This window comes from Triticum aestivum, chromosome 1D (genome assembly GCF_018294505.1).
Source record: "Triticum aestivum cultivar Chinese Spring chromosome 1D, IWGSC CS RefSeq v2.1, whole genome shotgun sequence".
NCBI lineage: Eukaryota > Viridiplantae > Streptophyta > Magnoliopsida > Poales > Poaceae > Triticum > Triticum aestivum.
The window spans coordinates 411347492-411370209 of NC_057796.1; the positions used below are offsets into that span (position 1 = coordinate 411347492).

The 22718-nt window shown below is 46.9% G+C and overlaps 2 protein-coding genes across 3 annotated transcripts; both read right to left on the reverse strand.

The window, feature by feature from the left end:
• Positions 1-8132: 8132 nt before the first annotated feature.
• Positions 8133-9592, reverse strand: LOC123182481 (uncharacterized). The gene has a single exon (XM_044595049.1). It carries the CDS (start codon positions 9451-9453, stop codon positions 8278-8280), a length of 1176 nt encoding a protein of 391 aa, XP_044450984.1. The 5' UTR covers positions 9454-9592; the 3' UTR covers positions 8133-8277.
• A 2503-nt stretch (positions 9593-12095) lies between these two features.
• Positions 12096-16672, reverse strand: LOC123182480 (polyubiquitin-I). 2 transcript variants are annotated; one of them, XM_044595048.1, is made up of 5 exons: positions 15458-16672; positions 15275-15347; positions 14911-14984; positions 14611-14655; positions 12096-13550 (listed from the first exon to the last, which is right to left on the reverse strand). In XM_044595048.1, the coding sequence occupies exons 1-5, from the start codon at positions 15830-15832 to the stop codon at positions 12348-12350; spliced, it is 1770 nt and encodes a 589-aa protein (XP_044450983.1). In that variant the 5' UTR covers positions 15833-16672; the 3' UTR covers positions 12096-12347. The 2 variants fall into 2 exon arrangements, with proteins under 2 accessions (XP_044450983.1, XP_044450981.1); XM_044595046.1 differs by having other exon boundaries at positions 14611-14658.
• Between the last annotated feature and the right edge of the window lie 6046 nt (positions 16673-22718).

The window sequence follows — 22718 nt, forward strand, 5'->3', positions numbered from 1 at the left end:
GTGTTTACCTTGGTGTAGCCTTGTACAGTAGTACTCCACAACTCATTCGGAAGAGGAAACATCACACGGTTCTAACAGCTGACTAGATTAGACCACCATACCTGTTACAACAATCCTAGGACAAATGGATCAGCGCGCTCTTTTCTGACAGGGCCTGTAGTTTCGAGCAACCATCACGAGCACCGGGAAATTCGAATGACTCGGTGGCGAAGACAAAGTGCTTTGGAGAACAATAGAATGAAGAGTAAGATGTGTTTCTGCGTATGCCAAATATGAATAAACAAGGGGGTTTTACAAAGGAAAAGAAACAAGTGTAAGAATCGTACACTTTGACTCGTAGGACTCGAAAGCGCGGAATAGAAAGAAAGAAAAACGTGTGTCGGCTAGTAGGAGGCTGACCAATGTTTTGTGTCGCATTTCAAGCTATGAATAAGCAAATGGGTTCATATGAAACAGTTCACAGCTTCAGTTACACGTTAGGATGGTTTTGAAGTTTGGGATCCAAGTGACACAAAGCTGCTGCAACCTTAGGACACCATAGTGCATTTTGTTTATATGCAAACATTTCCAATATAACAGTGGGGACGTTTGCTGTAATTACAAGTGATTAAATGAGTCAATGTTATCATATGAACAAAAGAACTCATAATAATGTCCAATTTCAACATCTGAGAACACACAGAAGGCCTTGGCAACTTTTTTTTTTTACAGAAACCCCTCTCAATCAAATGCTACATTACGCAATCACAACAGTACATTTTATTCCTATGTCATTTATCGTGCATATGACCCAAAATGTACATTGCATAGAACAACTCTGACTTGCCAAGGATAAGCAGTTGAGCACACATCATAGACTGAAATAAACTAATTTGATGATCCCCCAGGTAAGCTTTTGCACCTCTTCCTTTTAATAGTAAGATTAAGTTGACACATATGGTGCCTATTAGTATGCTCCCAAAGCAACATCACATTTACCTTCCTAATTTATTTTGTTTAACCAGTTATAAGATTAGTACTTACTCTTTGGATAGTTTGTACAAATAAGGAAGCAGGAATATGTTGAGAACACATTTGGTGTTCCGGTAATATAAAAAAGTCATAATGTCACGAACACAAGTAATGATGGGATAAATATTAAAGAGGGCTGGGGCTGCAGTCACTGCACTTACAAATATATGGAGAGTCGGAGACATAAACCACATAAGAAATAGAAGACTTGATGTGGAAAGGACTAATTATCTCTTCTTGCTTGATTTCATAAGTTGCAACCAATAGCTTAAATCCCTATATGTACTAGGGATCCTTTGCTGAATACAAACTGCATATAACACTACTCCCTCCGTACCAAAATATAGGTCGCTGGGGCTTCTGTTCCGACCAGGTGAAAAGCTGACAATTGACCTGAATACCCTCCCTTCAAAATTTGAATCCCGATCAATCGTCTTCCACCTCCGCCTCTGCCCTCCACCTCCACCTCCGCTTTCGCCCTCCACCTCCACCTCCACCCTCACCTCCGCCCTCCACCTCCACCCTCACCTCCGCCCTCCACCTCCATCTCCACCTCCGCCCTCCGTCTCCACCTCCGCCCCCTGCCCAGGCGCTGCCGCCGCTGGAGTAGAGCTGGTGCTCTGCTGCCGCCCACACACAGGGGCTCCTCCTGACCCGCGCCCAGGTGGAGGCGAGCACAGGCTGTTCCTCCATCTCCACCTCCGTACCCACCTCCGGCCACTGCATCCAGGCGCAGGTGCTCCTCCTCTCCCACGTCCAGGAGCTGCTGCTGGGTTCGGCTGGTGCCCAGGTTCATCTCCTCTCTCTGATCATTTGATCCTCTGATGGAGTACATCTCTCTGCTGTCGCTGGAAACGAACTGCAAGCATAAACAATACTCAAGTGATTCAAGAGATGTACTGATTCAAGAGTAGTCAAGAGTAATTCAGAAGTGCCAACATTTGATTCAAGAAATGTTTACTGCCAATAATTCAACAAATAATTTGAACAAGTTAACTGAATTAACTGTTGACTGTAGCATTTCAGGAGTACATCAATATGTTAAACTTCAATTAGAACAGGCTACGTCAGAATCACCTATGGCGTATTGTCGTCCGTATCCAGCCCTATGGCTTAAGTGCTGTGTTCAACAGCATGAAAATGAATTCAGAAGGCGCATAAGTAACACTAGTTTATGTACTGAGTTGCAAAACATTTGATTGTTCGATTCCAGATTACCCTCTGTACAGTACTAACCTCAATGTGTGGCGACTGGCGACTAGGCAAAGAGATCAGACACAAGACCACCACATCCCCATAGCAAAACAAAAGCTGAGAACTGTTCAGGGGCAGATGATAATGAATAAGTTTCGGATTGATAAACCGAGAAGACTAGCAGAGTTAGGGTAAGGGCCAGCGTGCTCACCTCGAGCTGAGACTGGCTGGTGCCAGGGGCGGGGGGGATTCGGCGGCATGCCTCCAGCCATTCACGCACGTGCAGCGGCATCCCCTCTACCAGCGCCAGCGGCACCGGATCACCGCCGGCCGCCAACTAGCCGTCGGACATAGCCTGTTCTAATTAAAGAACTGTAGCATTTCAGACAATAGGAGTAGCAAATCATTAAACTGTAGCATTTCAGACAATAGGAGTAGCAAATAATTAAACTGTAGCATTTCAGACAATAGGAGTAGCAAATAATTAAACTGTAGCATTTCAGACAATAGGAGTAGCAGACCAAACTGTATTAACTGTTGACTGTGCATCATTGATTTTGAAAATTCTGGAAGAACCTCTGCCATTCTGTTGATTTACTTTAAATAAAAATCATAGACTGAAAATGTTGTCATCTGGATTACACATGTTCTTTTTCTAATTAGAGGATCATGAGAGAAAACTATTGAAAATAGACTGGAGTAAAAAAATCCTGAGAACACACACACAACAAAAACAGGTTTATGACTGGAGTAGTACTGTAATAAGACCTGACAAAACTTCTTTTGGCTGGGAGAGATTTGAGTGTTTTTATATCATTGCTAAGAGATTTTATTACTGTAATAAGACTTGACAAAACATCTTGAACTGATAATCTACAACAAACTTGCTTGAATGCAATGCAAGCTGTACCTTGATCTGTCCTGAAACAATGACCACATAGCAAAGAGAGGAATGAACTGCAAACATAAACAATTTGATGAGCATTTGGTTCAACTAGCCAATAATTTGATCTAACCATTTGACAAAATCTGAATCTACTGATGCAGGAATACTGTCAAATTACTGTTGGAGTACAATTCAGATTACAACAGCAGTACCTGAAAGCAGCAGAAGATGGTTGTCCCAGACCTCAACTACACTCCACCTGCAGAAGATGCAGAAGATGAAATGGGTGATGATGATGCAGGAGTACAAATGGATGAAGATGTAGGAGTACAAATGGATGAAGATGCAGGAGTACAACATGCAGGTACAGCTACAGTGGCATTTCAGAAATTTTCAGTTAATGGTGGAAGAAAAAAATCAGTTAAATTACAGAATACAGTTTGATGATATGATCATATCATCATTTGATCATTTGATGATATGATCATATCATCATTTGATCATTTGCTTATGTTCATTTGACCATTTTTCCTTCGATCATTTGATCATTTTTCCTTTATTGTATTTCTTTGTGCAGGTGTTGAGCAAGTAGTTCAGAAAAGGGATAGCCTAGATGACAAGCAAAAATATGCTGCTTATGTTGCAATGCATACATTGTGCATGAGTAGAGGGGGAAAGTTTAAGAGAGATGACAAGAAAAATATTGCTGATTTCTTTGGAGTGGGTGTATGGAATATGCAAAGAATTTGGAAGAAAGTGATGAAGCAAATTGCTAAAGGTCTGGAGGTAGATGTTTCAAGTCAGAGGAAAGGAAATTGTGGAAGAAAGACGAAAGACATCAATCTAGAGCAAATCCCTACCATCCCACTGAACAGGAGGTCTACTATCAGGTCACTGGCTTGGCAACTCGGATGCAGCCCTACCACACTACATAGGAAGTTCATGCTTAAGTTGATAAAAAGGCATACAAGCTGTGTGAAGCCAGTTCTCAAGGAAAATAACAAGAGGGATAGGATCAAATTTTGTTTGTCAATGCTCGATGAGACAACAACAGAAACCGAAAGACCGAAATTCAAAACAATGCACAACATTGTGCATATCGACGAAAAATGGTTCTATATGACAAAGAAAAACAGAAACTATTATCTGCTAAATGGGGAAGAAGAGCCTACGAGAAGTATACAAAGTGGCAGTTGTATTGGAAAGATCATGTTCTTGACGGCCGTTGCTAGGCCAAGGTGGGACAGTGAAGGAAATGTGATCTTCTCTGGGAAAATTGGTATTTGGCCGTTTGTGAAGTTCCCGCTCAGAGGAGAAGCGACAACAGGCCCAGAGGAACAATGGAGACCAAGTCCATAAAAGTCAATCGGCAAGTAATGAGAGAGTTCATGATAGAGAACCTACTGCCAGCAATACAAGCAGCTTGGCCTGAGAATGATGCTGGACAAACCATCTACATACAGCAAGACAACGCTAAGCCCCATATCTTGCATAATGATCCAGAATTTGTAGCAGCTGTCGAAAGAACTGGATTGGACATCAAAATAATCCAACAGCCTGCCAATAGCCCTGATTTGAATGGGCTTGACCTTGGGTTCTTCAATTCATTGCAATCTCTAACAGATTGTCTAAGCCCTAGAACACTTCAAGATCTTATCAAGGGTGTACTAGATGAATTTGAAAACTATGAGGTTTATAAGCTGAACAGAGTTTTCCTATCTCTACAAGCTTGCATGATTGAAATTTTGAACCACGCAGGGGGCAACGGGTATAAGATACCACATGTGAACAAAGAAAGGCTTGAGAACTCTGGATTGCTACCTCCAAGACTTAGATGCCCTCGAGATATTTATACAAATGCCCTACACAACTTACAGCTAATGGAGAGAGTTCAGTAATTGATGCTTGTGATGCTTGTGATGGATGCTTGAGATGCTTGTGATGGAGGCTTGAGATGCTTGTGGTGGATGCTTGTGATGGAGGCTTGAGATGCTTGTGATGGAGGCTTGTGATGCTTGTGATGGAGGCTTGAGATGCTTGTGATGGAGGCTTGAGATGCTTGTGATGGAGGCTTGAGATGCTTGTGATGGATGCTTGTGATGGAGGCTTGAGATGCTTGTGATGGATGCTTGTGATGGAGGCTTGAGATGCTTGTGATGGATGCGTGTGATGCTTGTGATGGATGCGTGTGATGGAGGCTTGAGATGCTTGTGATGGATGCTTGTGATGAATGCTTGAGATGCTAGTATGATTGTTGCATCCTTGTGATTATTTGTAACTCCTTGTTGTTTTTGAATTGTGTTGCAGTATGATGATTGTGATCATGAATGATTATTTGTAACTCCTTGTTGTTTTTGAATTGTGTTGGAGTATGATGATTGTGATCATGAATGATTATTTGTAACTCCTTGTTGTTTTTGAATTGTAACACAAAAGATCTCATTTGAATTTATTTGAGATGCTTGAGAAGAGAATAGAAAAGAAGAAAGAAAGAAGAGAAAAGGAGAGAAAGAGGAGTACTCCATTAGTGAATGAGAAGAGGACCTCTAGAGAAGAGAAGAGAAGCTCTAGAGGAGAAGAGAAGAGAACCTACTAATCTGATCTGATCTGATGAGAGAAGAGAGGAGTAGCTTAGTTTTAATTAAATGAAAAGGTTTGGTTAACAGAGAAGATAAGAGGATGACACAATACTGCCAGTTCCAGTACTCCACAGATTTGACATAGTATTTGACTGAATTACTAAATGACCATAAACACAATTTCATCAGAAACTGCCAACATAAACACAGGGAGCACACATCTGACTGAATTTATACTTATTTTGACAGCAATCTGTATTACTCCTAATTTACTGCTGAAGCTTAGCCTGAATGGTTTGACAGCAATCTGTATCAGCAATCTAATTTAAGGGAAACTTTCCTACACTACTACACTAAACTGCTTGCAAGCACTACTGCTTGCAAGTCCTGCAGTATATTGTACTCCTACAAATAAGTTTCTAGTTATTTTACTACTCCTACTCCGTACAAATAACTACTCCTACAGATTAAATTTCATAACATAGCCAAAAAATATTTTACTGAAAGATTCAAGTTAATTAAAGGAAAATGTTTCATTTTATTTTACTCCTACACTTTACTGAAAAAGAAGAGAGTAAGAGAGGACAAATGGTTCAGATAATTTTAAGTTAATTGAAAGAAATGGTTTTAGTTTATCTTAATTTTACTGAAAGTTTTAAGTTAATTAAAAGAAAAGGTTTCAGATTATCTTAATTAACAGAAAAATGCTACAGTTAAAAAATATAAATATGGTTTAAGTTAATTTTAACAAAGCTTTATATTAACAGTACAAAGAATCACTGTCAATTTCATTCTTTAAACAGGTTGTTGCAAGAGAGATAATTCTAAGAAGTCAGAAAATGCCTGAAGATACTGAAAATGCAAGATAACTCCTGAAGTTACTGCACCAAAATTAACACAAGATACTGACAGCAGCAGCCCAAGATTAACACAAGCTACTGACAGTACCTCTATTAATCTCCTTCCCAACTGTAGATCAAACAAGCAGGCCTACTGCATCAAAGCTACTCCAAATCAGTGCAAATCCACACTGGAGTAATTCAAGTTTACTGCAAATCTGCACACTGGAGTAATTCAGATTTACTGCAACTACTCTAAATCACTGCAAATCAGTGCTATTGCTACTGCTACCTCCAAATCAGTGCAAGGGGCTGAACTGAATGTACTCCATGCTTTAATCCATGAAAGAAAGGGGTTGAATTGAACCAGAGGAGGAAGAGTACCTTTGGCGGCGTCGCCGTCGCCGTGGATATGACCGCCGACTCCGCTGCTCAGGCGCCGCTCCACATCAAGCGTCGTTGCGTCGCCGGGGTAGCTTCAATACTTGAGATGCGGCTCCAGATCCTCCCGCTCGGGCTCCAGCTCCTCCCGCCGTCGTCTTCACGCCCGCGCCAGCGCCGCTCGGGCTCCGCTTCAGCGACTCCTCACGCCTATCCACAAGCAGATCGAGGACCAGCGCATGTGGATCCAGCTCCTCCTCGCCCAGCAGCGCATCGCCGGCGAATAAAAATGGCAGCTTTGTGTGAACCAGGGTGGTGGGGAGCGGTGAGCGGCGGTGCGGAGCAAGATGCCGGCGAGAGGGAGAGAGAGGGCGCATCAACGGGGAGAGAGCGGCGTCGCGCGAGACAGAGAGAGGCGGCTGGTGGCCGGCGTCGCGCGCGCGAGAGAGAGAGGCGAGCGGGGGCGTCGTGCGAGAGAGAGAGAGAGCGGGGGCGAGTGGGGAGCGAGTGGTCGGTGGCGTCGGGCGAGAAAGAGGGGAACGTGTCGGCGGAGGGGTAGAATGGGAAACTCGGGGAAAATCGTAGCCTACGAAAGTTTGTTCGTCAAATCGTTTAACGACCTATATTACGGAACAAAGGGAGTAGATTATAATCTAAACTGATCAAAACTGATAGCTACCAATGCTACCACCTATGTGTCACTCCTAACTCGGTACACACTCTATGACTACCAATCAGGTGATTCTCCTGATCTGGCCCGACTCGAACAGATCTCCTAGATGGAGATCATAGTGCCGAACCCTTAGGTTCCTTGCAGTGCAACATCGTAAGCGTGACCCAACATAACAAGCATGTGTTTTTATCATGTGCTTGTACAGGTCGTTCAGCTATAACATGCTGCATTGCATAAGCCTACTTTATATCCTGAACTTTCTAGAATTCATGGTCCAAAATTCAAACATGCCACTTTACAGAGCTTATTTGTAAGAATATATTTTGAGAGTTCAGTAGCTTTAGGTCGGATATTTTATCATATCCATATGCTTAAAAGGGATGCAAGCAGGCAACCCACGAAGCCCACATATTATGTTAAGATCAGGTGAAATATTTACACTGGATGGAATAGCGCAGGCTGCCCGCTTGCATCCCTACGATTTCCGGTAAGTTTCATCCGTCAGCTATCTCTTCCCACTTCAAAAGTCAGAATTTACACAGAAAAATATAGGCATAACAAACAGGATATAAGTTACAGTTCTTTGATCCCAGGTGCATTGCATGGCGTGATTTCAGAAAGAAAAAAGTGCAGTTAAGTTTAACAAAATTAACAGCCGAGGCCAGGGGAAAGACAGTGCCTTTGTGCAGGGTAGAGCGCAGCAGAATCTTCCAGCTACTTCACAGTCACAGCACTGTCTGTCCCAGCTCCTCTATAAGCTTCCAGAACTTCAGGAATAGTTTGCTGGTAACCAGTGACATACTTCTCCATGAACTTCTTCTCCCCCAGTATCAAGTGGCTTATTCGGATGCGCCGGATGAAACCCCTTGACACCAATATGTCCAGCACCCGGTACCTTGGTAGGAGCCGCTTCTCGTAGCTGAGCGAGATAAGCATCGGGCTAGCCGAAACATACTCTGGGCTCCAGCCAAGCTTATCGGCAAAGAAGTGCGAGATACGCCTCACTTTGTCGTCCGATACAGACATGCAGTAGGGGTGCCTGACAAAGGCCAGCTTCACCAGCTCCTCGGTCCACCCCAAGCTGAGATAATTGTCGATCCTGCGCTTCCAGGTCACCGGACTCAGCCTGGCAAACAGCCCAAAGGCGTAAGGGAAGATGCCGGAGGACGGGCTGACCCCGAGCTCTTTCATGGCAGCCAGGCTCTCGTTGAAGAAGGAGGACCTGTGAATGAGCGACCTGGGGTGCGTGGTGACCAGCTTGACGATGACAGCGTCCGTGGCGCCATGGTCGCGGAGGATCTTGACCTTGGGGAGCAGGTCGGAGCGGACGTTGCCGTGGATGAGCTCAAAGGACTGCTTGACGGCTGAGCGCGCGTTCTGGTCGGTGCCGAGGAGCTCCCGGAGGAGGAGGTAGTTCGGGCGGAGGCGGCGCTCGAGGCTGTAGCAGAGGGAGCGGTACGGGTTGGCGAGGATGGTCTTGCGGATGTGGTCGTCGGTGAGGCCCAGGTCCCGGCGGAAGAAGTCGAGCTTGGGCGCGAGGATGGCGTCGGCGCGGTAGTTGAGCATCTCGGGGGCGGCGGCCACGACGCGGGCGAGGTCGGCGCCCGCCAGGCCGAGGCCGCGGAAGAGGGCGAGGACGGCGTGCGCCCTGTTGGTGGAGCGCAGGTGGACGCGCGCGGCGACCTTGGCGGCGGCGGGCTCCGAGAGGCCGCAGGAGTTGCGGAGGAAGTGGAGCGTGAGGGAGCACGGGTCCGCCGCGGCGTTGGAGAGGCCGGCGGGGCCGCCCAGCAGGTGTTTGAGGAAATGCGCGAGAGAGGGATGGCCGCACGAGACTGGCGATATGGGCGGGATGCGGCCGCCGGGGAGGAGGAGGCGGCGGCTGCGAAGCATTTGGCGGTCGGCCGCGGCGTGGGAGAGCGGGGGAGCGGCGGCCGGGGAGGAGCACGGCGCGGCGGCTGCGCGGCCTCCTCTCTGTTTCTCTAGTCTATCTCAAATCTCTCGATCCACCGTGGCTGGGTCGATTCAGTATGGACGGGGGTAATTTGGACAAATCCTGGTCTGTTTGGTTAAAGAGGCCCCCATGGCAAAACGGGTCCTTCCCTCTTTCCACCACAAATTGACTGATTTGCCCTTGATTCCATAGTTTAAAAAACCGAACCGGAGATTGAACCGGTGAGCCTGTCGGTTCAGGTTTACCGGTCGGACCATCGGCTCATCGGCCGGTTTTTTACATAAAATAGTACTATATGTTTAGTAATATTTATATATGCTAATATAGTGTTAAATAATGGTTAAGTAAAATTACTTCCTCATAATTGAAAACAAAGTAGTATGGTCGAGTTGGTTATTGGGCCATGAGCACGTAATCCTGCTCCCACGCGTCCTGGGATTGAACCCCACTTCTTCCAAATTCTGCATTAATCATTTTTCTATTTTTCTTCGGTTTATTCTCCATTTTTTCCGGAAAACCGGTCGATTTTATCGGTTTTCTCTACTCCAATTGCAGAACGGTCTTATGAGCTTGAAAAACCGTCAGGGCCACCTGTTTCGGTTTTTTCAGTCCGACTGTTGGTCCCGTTCTTTTTTTAACTATGCTTGATTCGTTATAACATGTTATGGGCGGTAACTCCACTCCTCCTGGTGAGGCTGTTGCCCCCCTCTCCCACCGGTTGCAACATGTCCTGCGGCGGCGGCATTACAATGGCAACGACGATGCCTTGGCGCTAGACCCATCGCAGTTGTGAGAGGAGTTTGGTGAGTTTATCTTTTGTTGTTCCTCTTGGGCGATGGATCTAGGGTTGTCGGCATCGTGGTGAAGTTTGTGAAGATTGCTTCAAGGGTATTGTCGACGGTTGTTGTCTTGGTTGACGATAGGTATTGTCGACGGTTGTTGTCTTGGTTGACGATAGTGTTTAAAGGTGGAGATGTTCGTTCTGCCGAAACTATGCAAGCAGCAATGGAAGGCCAATCAAGCACATTCCTACGACAATCCCGATCAAAGCGTCACCTCACGTTATTGATGGTCATCCATGGACTTGGTTGTTTCTTTTCTTTTTCTTGGGTGGTTTCTACAAACTTTCAACACATGTTATTGATGATCACCTTCAATCACTTCACGTGATGCACTATCAACGATTTTATGTCACTGCTTAAATTTTTGGAGCAGTATTTTCACAAAATAGTACTACTAGGTGTACAACTATTATTTTGTACTACTCCGTCCCATAATATAAGAATGTTTTTTAAGCTAAAACAGAGGGAGTAGCAACTAATAATTTCAACTTGAAGCATAATAATCTCACTCTGCTTAGTACCACAGCGGACCGTCTCCTTCCGCCTATCAGTAATTTTATTTTTCATTACGCACATCCTTTTTCTTCTAACGTTATTATACACATCCATTCGTACTGAACAAGAAGAGAGGCATTTCCAACCGTTTACTCAACAGCCAGCCGGCGAGTGAGACTGCCTGTGGGGTCCAATCAATCTGGACACGAGCAAACGATAACCCCAGCACTGGATAGGCAAAGAACACTGACTACACATAACCCGAAGAGGTCATTACTTACCATCCCTCCTTTGAACAGCTCAAAAACCTACAGACCGATCCAGTCCAGGTCATTCAGGTCCAGGTTCACCTTCAAAGCAGGACGGCTACCACAAACAAAATACAGCTCCAGGCATCTCTCCGCGGCCGAACGAAACTTGATGCTGACATCTGCATCAAATTCACAAAGCGAACACAATAAAATCTTACTAAGATGGAACTTGGTTAGACAATCGCGACAAAGTCGAGCATAGTGCTTGCTGTACATTGTGTTCTTGCTGTCAGCTACAGCAGCGATAGGTAGAGTTTCAGTTTCAGGGTTGTTGGATTCGGCGTCTCCTGATTTCAGTCAACGAATCATCATCATCCCGTGAGCCTGCCTGGAGTTTCTGGTTTGAAATGCACCAGTAGGTGTAAAGGTAACTAAGATGAAAGATACCAGCTTCCAGAGCTATTATTAACTGAACTCAAGGTACGACCGAATGATCAACAAATTCAGACCAATTGTTTTCAGAGTACCAGGAAAGGAAAGTAGCCACCACAGGCTCTCTAGGCCTAGGGTATATATGAATGATCTAGTAGTTTAATGAGCTTCAGTTACACAAAAAACGAAGCCGGTTTTCAGAGCAATTAGTTACTTTGGCTGATACCTCTTATTCCCCATTGAAGGCAGAATTTACCGACTCCGAAATTTATACGGGTGCAAGCTCAGAAGTCTTACATCCGAAATTTGTGCGATGTGCTCTCCTTGAATAATTTGATGCAGGAGACAAGCAAAAGTTGTAGTGATCAGCCCTGGTGATTGGTGAAGATCTCCATTGTCTATCTTTGCTCTGCATCTAGTATATGGTTTAGGGATTCTGAAAAGAAACAAAAAGAAAATTTAGGCAAAACAGAGCAGCACAATGCTCATCAACAGTTAATTTCTGGGCATCAAGGGAATATATATCCTTCTCTCCTTAATACCAAACTCAACATAGTAACATGTTAGGCTAACGACACCATAAGCTCCACGGTGACATCAAGTGCTTACACCTTCACAGAAACCCCACCTACATACACAGGGTTGCGAGTGAGTCTTGTTACCAGCCAGAAACTACAACTGTCCATTCATTTTACACCCTGCATTGTACCAAAATGACCCCACACATGCTAAATTAGCACTTCAAACTCAACCTCTACCGAGTCTGAGTTCTCACTAACACCACCACCAGCCAAGGACTGATTTACATCCATCTCATTGACCACCAGGAGGACGGATCTGCAACACAAGGGTGCACGAACGAGAGATCTCTTCAGCCAGGGGGGCGCCGCCCTGGTCAGAGAGCTGCTGATGGTCCGGGAGAATGCACAACTCAGAGTAGATCCACGCTTTGATATCGTCAATGGTCTGTCTGGGCTTAAACGCACGATCAATGACCTCCTTCCCGTTCACCGTCCTGACAAATATGCGCATCCCACCTCTCTGCCTCGTGACGCCGCGCAACACAACATGAAGGGTAGATGCATGTTGCACGTCGTAGTCAGCCAAGGTGCGGCCATCCTCCAGCACATTCCCAGCAAAGATGAGAGTCTGTCTGTCCGGGGGAACGCCGGTTTCAGCGGAAACCTTTACCTTCAGACTATATATGGTATCTTCACCCTCAGCCACAGCAGTCATGATCTTGTCAGTCAGTCCCCTGATAATGATGTGCATGTGCATCCCACTTCTCTGACACGTGAGGCCGTGAAACACCACAAGATGAATGGTACATTCGTTGTGCACATTGTAGTCAGCCAAGGTGCGGCCATCCTCCAGCTGCTTCCCAGCAAAGATGAGACGCTGTCTGCCTGGGGGAATGCCGGTTTCATCAAAAATCTTTGCCTTCACACTGTATAGACTATCTTCTCCCTCAACATCAATAGCCATGATCTTGCCAGTCAGTGTCTTGACAAAAATGTGCATCCCATCTCTCTGACACGCCAAGCAGAACACAATATGAAGTGTAGATTCATTTTGCACGTTGTAGTCAGCCAAGGTGCAGCCATCCTCCAGCTCGTTCCCAGCAAAGATGAGACGTTGTCTGCCTGGGCAAATGCCGGTTTCATCGAAGACCTTTGCCTTCACAATGTATATGCTATCTTCTCCCCCAACCTCAATAGTCATGATCTTGTTAGCCAGTGTCTTGACAAAGATATGCATCCCTCGGGGGACAAGGTCAAGGGTGAGCGTGGACTCTTCCTCGATGTTGTAGTACTCCAGGGTGCCGCTGTCCATCAGCAGCTCACTGCCAAACATGAGTCTCTGCTGGCCTTCAGGGATGCCCTCCTTGTCTCGAATCTTATCCTTGACATCATAGATCGTATCTGATCCCATGACCTCAAGAGTGATAGTCTTTAAACAGTGGATCTTTCTTTTTTTGCGAAAATTTGAACAGTTTATTTTGACAAAGATCTGCATCTGTTGAACAAGCGCACAAAACATTAGCATCTTAGACACAAGGCTTTCATTAAAGACACCAAACTGCAAATGAAAAGAATAGTAGCAATTCCAACAGATAGTAGAACTAAAAACAGAAATCTGCACATTAACCGCAACAAACCATAAAGTTCCACGATGATGATAGTTGGTGTTGCACGGGGTAATACATCTTGTTAAGATCAGAACGACTAGCAAATTATTGATAAATATAAACATCAGGACTGTTTTGGGCTATGCTGTCAGTCATTCATAGATGTGCAACAACGTTTTGAAAAAAATCAAGTATCTTACACAAAGTTGACAGGTATTGTGATATTATAGTACATAATACTCGAGAATCCTACAGATTAGTCCTTTTCCTTCTATTAAATATAAATCAAACGAGAGCAAGTTTGATATTCTCCATCTAACCAGTCATAAGATCTGACAAGTCTTATGAGATCAACCCCATATATGATGCATTACCCTTCAAATTAATCCAGGGATTGTAAATACAAAAAAAAAAAAAAACTACCAGACAAATACATTCAAGATCACACGTTATAAGCAGGTAGACCCTACTAGAGACTGAGACCAGACCAACAGCTGTATATGATTCAGGATATTGTCCTTTATATCTTTGGCCAGCAAAATGTCACAATTTGTAAATTAAATGATTGACTGGCCAGAAACAAGTATGGGGCAATGTTAACTTGTTAAGTGCTGAACAGGAGCAGGAAGACCTTCAAGTTGCTATATGATCATATAAGGCTGATCACGACCACAGTTCTCGTGCAAGGTTAATTCATCAGGGAGTCTGTCAGCAATATTGGATCCACTCGGATGACAAAAGTGAAAGAAACAGCTATCTTATAAGGAATATGAACACTTCGATCCACTCGATTTCTAGAGAAGATGACACTGCAAAATTGCTTACAGCAAATGAACCAGCAAAATCATCTAGATCTCGAGGAGATAAGTATCACATATGCTGAATCTGGGATGGATCAGGCAAAGATGGAGCAGTACGTGAGAAAAGGAGATTGAAAGAGAGACTCACCGTGCACTGTTCAAGATCCATCTCATTAGTATCCTCATTAGTCACCTGCTACAAAACAGACCCTGGTCTATTAGCACTCCCCAGAAGAGGATTATCCTATATAGACATCAGATATCATGGAAATCGAACCTAACCCCTAATTAATGGTTTTTGTTTCCAGGAACCTTCTTTAGGTTGTATCATCATGCATTATTAATTAACAAAAAAACCATGGGCACAGATCAATGACTAAGAAAATCATGGCATACAGAAGCTGGACAGATTGCTTTTCAGATGTGGAACTGATGTTTTGGTGAGTACCTTGAGTTGAGAGATATCAGGGTCAGAGAGAGCTTCACAGGCTTCGGAATCCACCAAGTCCCTCTTTTGAAGTTCTACATTGAACACAAAAGGGATGATATCAGTAGCAGCATAATTCGCCAGAATTGGGCGCTTTGTTCTAGAAGTTAAAATCTCCTAATGGACAACCAAATTGCTATTGAGCACATCATAAAGCTACATAGATAACTCCCTGATCCTTCCACGCAAAAAAAAAAAAGATAACTCCCTGACCCAAATGGATCGAGCCAAAAGGGGGAAATGATGCCAATTTTTTCACCCAGATCATTCAAAGCAAGTAACTTTTTTGTGGCGGAAACATCTTGAGAAGAAGAGGAGAGATTACCGGCAAGCTTGGGATTAGCACCTGGAGGCAGCTCCGTGTAGGCCGTCTTCCACCTCTCCCTGCTCGCCTCCGCCTTCAATCGCAAGCACAGGAGCCAGCATCAGGCGCGAACAAGCCATGATTATCTATGAAAACCCCAAATCGATAGAAACCCTAGAGGGAACTCGCGGTCCAGCGAATCACCTGGAGGAGGCGGGCACGGAGGCTCTTCTCGCGGGCCTCCGACAGCCTGTTGATTTCCTCCAGGCGCGCGCGGTCGGCGGCGAGCTCCTCGACCCGCGGCAGCAACCCCATGAGCCGGTCGTAGACGCGCCGCCACTCCGCAGAGGGGAACTCCAGCGGCGCCGCACCCGAACCGGCGCCGCTCATGGAGACGACAGATGATTTCTTTTTTTCCCCTCGCTTTCGTGTGGTGGCAGTGACCCTGGAGAGCAGAGCAGATAAATGCGTGTGGACGAGACTGGGGTCGACGGGAAGCTCGTGGAGTGGGGAATCCAATGGTGTGGTGCGGGTGAGGAGGGGATTTGGGTTTCTCTCTGAGACAAGCAAGCTCGTCATCCGTCCATGGCGGCAGGAGCGAGAGAGGGTTACTGGTTCGTGGAGTGGGGAAGCTTTGGGGTTTGAGACCTCTTTGACTGATTTGGCTCTGTATATCCCGCCGCCGGCCTGTATATTTGCATCCGTTTTAGCGTTTTCGGGCTTTTTCGGGCTGGAACAGATGCGCTATATTTTTCTCGGCCCGTAAAAAATATACGGGCGGCCCGCAAACCGACCGTTCTGCCGCTGTATCCACGGGAGCGGGGCGTTTTAAGATCCCTGTCTCGGATAAGATTTGTCCCCCTCCGCTGCAATCCACTTCTCTCCGCCGCCTTCCTTTCGTAGCTCCGGCGACCGATTCCGGCCAGTTTTTCCTCTCAAGCGCAGATCCATGGAGGGAGAAGGTCGGGAACGTGGGGCCGCCACGGGTCGCCACCACATGCCGACGCGGAGGCTTACAGCTCCACCCGGCTCGCCGTCATGCCGTGGCGCTCAGCGCAGGCGCGCCAACGCGTGGCGCCCTCTCCCGTAGCAGCGGCAACCGCGTGTGCGGCCGCTTCAACGAGCTTGGCGAGCAGCACTGGCCGACCACAAAGAGGCTCTGTGAGGTGGAGATCTCGCACCACGCCACGAAGCTAGCGGCGGCGACCGGTGAAGAGGGAGCCGCCGAACGCCTCGAGGCGGCGAAGGCGGACTACGAGCTCGCCTACGCCCTCTACCGCTCGGCGTGCGAGTACTACCTCCACGTGTTGAGTCATCTATTTTGAAACGGAGGAAGTATGTTTTTAGTTTGTTTGTGTTGATGAACTCCGACGTGTTCCGGACTGAACTATGTAGCGGGAACAAATCTATGTTTAAGTTTTAATATTTGACGTACTGTTTGCGGTATCTGTTCTACGCTGGGGATGAGCTGCCCGCAAAACCGTTTTAGGGCGAACCTAAAACGATTTTGCTGGTCATCAATTTAGCACATCCGCTAAAACCCGTTCCGCAAAATCGATATAAGAGCCGCCCATATCTTTTTTTGTGGTACAGAGAGGGCTTCGGCGGAACAGATCATGTAAACTCATACCGCAAATTGTGTTGGACGCCTAGTGGTACCACAAATAATTTTATGGGCAAATATTGGCATGTGGTAGAATTCATATAGATGCATGAAATTTATATAACCATAGTGATGCCGCATTGGTTCACATCCAAAATCATGCGTAACATACGAGGTAGCAAGTTTAGCCATGCGAATACGCAATCAAACAAAATAAAACATGATCGAATCACCACCGGTCATAAAACAAATCAAGCAACGTCATCATTGTTGTGAAGATCATCACCACCACCACCGGCCATAGCAACTCGGTCACCATCTTCATCCACATTGACCGAAGAATGAGCACCACCATCTTCATTGGTCGAAGCATCAACATGAACTTCATTTTCCGAAGCACCACCACCGCCATTGCTGAAAGCTTCACCATCTCCACCTCCACCTCAATTGCCGGAAGCTTCACTACCTCAAAAACCCCCACTACCACCACCACCACCGGGAAACACCACCTCCATGGGGAGCACCACCACCAATGCCGAAGCCAACACCACCTCCAAACCCATCACTGAGGGAGTCCTAGATTAGGGGGTCCTCGGGCAGCCGGACTATATACTTTGGCCGGACTGTTGGACTATGAAGATACAAGATTGAAGACTTCGTCCCGTGTCCGGGTGGGACTCTCCTTTGCGTGGAAGGCAAGCTTGGCAATACGGATATGTAGATCTCCTCCCTTGTAACCGACTCTGTGTAACCCTAGCCCCCTCCGGTGTCTATATAAACCGGAGGGTTTAGTCCGTAGGACAACAACAATCAGAATCATAGGCTAGCTTCTAGGGTTTAACCTCTATGATCTCGTGGTAGATCAACTCTTGTAATACTCATATCATCAAGATCAATCAAGCAAGAAGTAGGGTATTACCTCCATCGAGAGGGTCCGAACCTGGGTAAACATTGTGTCCCCCGCCTCCTGTTACCATCCGCCTTAGACGCACAGTTCGGGACCCCCCTACCCGAGATCCGCCGGTTTTGACACCGACATTGGTGCTTCCATTGAGAGTTCCACTGTGCTGTCACCATAAGGCTTGATGGCTCGTCTTGTTGTCAAGGACAACATCACCTCTGGGGGAGCCCTGGCTGTAGGCCAAACTCTCCGACTAGGCGGCTTCGTCATGACCGCCCGTTCGGCCGTTGCGCCGACGATGACTTCTCGGGTCATCAAAAGCAGCCTCCACGTCGGCTCGGGATTCACCGAGCAGATGGATCCAATGGAGCTCTCTTCCTTGAACGAGCTCTTGGATCGCATCGCCGCCCTGGGAGTCGCTATGGACTATGATCGGATCGGGCTTAAACCCGACCAAAGGGAGATTAACTCTCCGACGGTCACCCATCAGATAGCGGTGGTGGAGGAGCAACACTGCGATTCTTCCTCTATCTTGAGGACAAACTATGTCCGGATTCCCGAGCTCTCCAAGCCGGATACCCGTCTACGGGAGGAGATGGCCCGAGCTTTGAACCTAGAATCAGACAGCGGGCCAGATCTATTGGGCAACATCCCGGAGCCCGAACTGCCAAGCTCGGAAACTCCTCCGCCCCTGGGTCTCAGATCGGGTCATGGTTCGGACCTAAATCTACCCACCCACCCAGATATACGTGATCTTTCCCACATTAGACAAGAGCCCCAGGAGGCAGTACATCACTATTGGGCCAGATTCCTCCTTGTAATGAGCAAGGTCAAGGACTGTCACGAGGAAGACGCAATTTCATTCTTTTGCAAAAATTTCACGGACAAGGGAATCCTCAACGCCATAAGTCGTCGTGACATAGCACACTTTGCTGACTTGGCGGCCATAGTACAGAAGTACTGTGCGATGGAAAGCGCCTGGAAAACCCAAACAAAATTCTGGGATCCTCCGGCACTCACTAAACCCCCCGTCCGAACTAAAAGGGTGTACTCTCGTAAGTCACCCGATCCAATTACAAAGAAACAAAAGCCCACTACAGGGCGTGGAACCGTATTGGAGGGATGGCTCAATGGGCCATGCAAAATTCACAGTACAGCGGATACCATGCCAACACATAGCCTTAGAGCATGTTGGATACTCTGGCAGGTGGCCAAGAGCGGCGAGGATATCCTCATCAACAATACAACAGAGCACCATCTCGTGGAAAATAACAATACAGTATTAACAGTCTTTGAGACATTCGCCTCAAATAATAGGCGCAAGTGAGCACTCCGCAGCCTTGCCGAAGTCTGCCATGTGGCAGCAATAAATCCATGGAGCGATACGGCTATAACCATCAATGCCAGTGACGAACCTAAATTCCGAACAACCCGAGCACCAGCCGCCTTGGTCCTTAGTCCAATTGTGGACGGTTTCCGGCTTACTAAAGTGCTCATGGACGGTGGCAGTGGATTAAACCTCATCTATGAGGAGACTCTTCAAAAAATGGAAATAGAAAAGAGCCGCATTGAGCAAAGCAGCAAGACCTTCAGAGGAATCATCCCTAGTCGGGAGGCACGATGTGCGGGAAAAATCACAATAGATGTGGTATTCGGCACGCCGGAGAATTATAGGTCTGAAGAAATCACATTCCAAGTGGCCCCGTTCAGTAGCGGATACCACGCCCTTTTAGGGCGGGAGGCATTCACGATCTTCCAAGCTATACCCCATTACGGGTACATGAAGCTCAAAATGCCTGGGCCCAATGGAATCATCACTCTAGCTAGTGATCCGGACATAGCACTCCGCGCCGAAAATAAAACCGCCGCACTAGCCCTCGAGGCGTTATCCGAAGCCCTTGCGGCCGAAGAACTAACTGCACTGCGCTCCACAGTGGACAGGGACGACGTGATACTCGACAAAAGACCCAAGTCCACCTCTTTTAAACCAGCGGACGAAATAGTCAAATTCCAGGTCCACCCAACGGACCCTACAAAAACAGCATCCATCGGGGCACAGTTAAGCCCCACAGTAGACGCCGCACTGCGGGAGTTCTTGCGCGAGAATTGGGACATCTTCGCCTGGCATCCTTCAGACATGCCAGGAATCCCACGCAGGCTGGCCGAGCATAGCCTCAACATTCTAAAGGGGTTCAAGCCGGTCAAACAGACTCTTCGGCGTTTCTTTGAGCCTAAGCGACAAGCCATGGGAGAAGAGCTAGCCAAGTTACTTGAGGCCGGATTCATTAGAGAAATAAAACATCCGGATTGGCTGGCAAACCTGGTGATGGTACCAAAGAAGGACAAATCCTGGCGCCTATGTGTCGATTTCAAGGACCTTAACAAGGCTTGCCCCAAGGATCCCTTCCCCCTCCCCCGCATCTATCAAATCATCGACGCCACCGTAGGACACGACTCATTGTGTTTCCTTGACGCATACTCTGGGTACCATCAAATCAAGATGGCGGAGTCCGATCAAGCCGCAACGACATTTATCACTCCATACGGCCCCTTCTGTTTTAACACCATGCCTTTCGGGCTCAAAAACGCCGGTGCAACCTATCAACGCATGATTCAGACATGCCTGAAAACACAAATCGGAAAAACAGTGGAGGCATACATAGACGATGTGGTCATTAAAACTAGACACGTCGAATCCTTAATAGACGACTTGAGGCTCACGTTCGACAATCTCCGAACATATGACATGAAGCTCAATCCGGAAAAATGCGTTTTCGGCGTGCCCGCCGAAAAGCTCTTGGGCTTCATCGTCTCTAGTAGAGGAATTGAAGCAAATCCGGCCAAAATCCGAGCTCTATCACAGTTGGCTATCCCAACATACCTCAAGCAAATCCAGAAATTAACTGGATGCGTGGCTGCCTTAAGCCGCTTTATCTCCCGATTAGGAGAAAAGGCACTACCCCTTTATCGCCTTCTCCGACGCACCGAACACTTCGAGTGGACGGATGCGGCCACGGCTGGATTGGAAGAAATAAAATCCGTTTTGGCCACCAACCCAATCTTGGCCGTGCCAAATGTCGGCGAACCAATGTTGTTATATATAGCGGCAACATGCCAAGTTGTAAGCGCAGTGCTCGTCGTCGAACGAGAGACGGAGGGACATAAGTTCCCGCTTCAAAAGCCGGTATACTATGTATCCACTGTCCTCACTCCATGCAAATCACGGTACCCACATTATCAAAAGATAGCATACGCGGTCTTCATGGCATCCCGGAAATTACGACACTACTTTCAAGAGTGTTCAATTACGATGGCTTCTGAAGTACCACTCAACGACATAATAAATAACCGCGATGCCACGGGCCGGATTGCTAAATGGGCTATTGAGCTCCTCCTGTTCGACATAACATACAAACCATGGCGAGCCATTAAGTCACAAGTACTGGTTGATTTTGTCGCCGAATGGACAGAAGCCGAACTCCCTAAAGAGTACGGTGCGTACTCCAATTGGATCATGCACTTTGATGGCTCTAAGATGCTGGCTGGTCTGGGGGCAGGCGTCGTCCTGACATCCCCCACCAGAGATACAGTCCAATATGTACTTCAAATATTATACACAGACTCCAACAATGCAGCAGAATATGAGGCCCTGTTGCATGGTCTCCGAATGGCAGTCTCCATGGGCATTCAACGCCTAGAGGTGCGTGGGGATTCGAACCTCGCAATATTTCAAATAAATGGAGACTTTGACGCCAAGGACCCAAAAATGGCGGCTTACCACAACGTCGTCCTCAAAATGCCAGCTCGGTTCGAGGGGCTTGAATTCCACCATGTGGTCCGAGAAAACAATCAAGCGGCGGATATCCTCGCCCGCATCGGCGCTAAGCGCGACCCTGTCCCACCTAATATCTTCTTGGAAAGGCTGTTTAAGCCATCCGTGGTATGGGAAGGAGAGACCGGCAACAACAGTCCGGACCTGGCCACAACACCAGATACCGAACAGTCTGACGTAATCGGAGGCTCCGCCACCGAAATAACACCTTCGGACCACGTGATTATGGCTGTCATCGCCCCGTGGATAGAACCCTTCTTGGCCTACCTAACTAGGCAAGAACTCCCTGAGGACCCAAACGAGGCACGTTGCATTGTGCGACGGTCTAAAGCCTACAAGGTCCATGAGGGAGAGCTTTATAAGAAAAGCACTACCGGAGTACTTCAAAGGTGCATCTCCGAAGAGGAAGGACGGCAACTTTTGGCAAAAATTCATGCTGGACTTGGCGGCCACCACGCCGCAGCCCGGGCCCTTGCAAGCAAGGCCTTCCGCACAGATTTTTACTGGCCGACGGCCCGAGCAGACGCACAGGACCTCGTTCAACGTTGCGTCGGTTGCCAGCTTGTTGCAAACCAAAGCCATATGCCACCTACCACTCTCCAAACAATCCCCATTACTTGGCCCTTTGCGGTCTGGGGGCTTGATATGGTCGGACCCCTTAAAGGGGGAAGCCATAAGAAAAAATTGTTGGAGAACGTAGTAATTTCAAAAAAATTCCTACGCACACACAGGATCATGGTGATGCATAGCAACGAGAGGGGAGAGTGTTGTCCACGTACCTGTTGGAAATATGCCCTAGAGGCAATAATAAAATGGTTATTATTATATTTCCTTGTTCATGATAATTGTCTATTGTTCATGCTATAATTGTGTTATCCGGAAATCGTAATACATGTGTGAATACATAGACCACAACATGTCCCTAGTGAGCCTCTAGTTAACTAGCTCGTTGATCAACAGATAGTCATGGTTTCCTGACTATGGACATTGGATGTCATTGATAACGGGATCACATCATTAGGAGAATGATGTGATGGACAAGACCCAATCCTAAGCATAGCACAAGATCGTGTAGTTCGTTTGCTAGAGCTTTTCCAAATGTCAAGTATCATTTCCTTAGACCATGAGA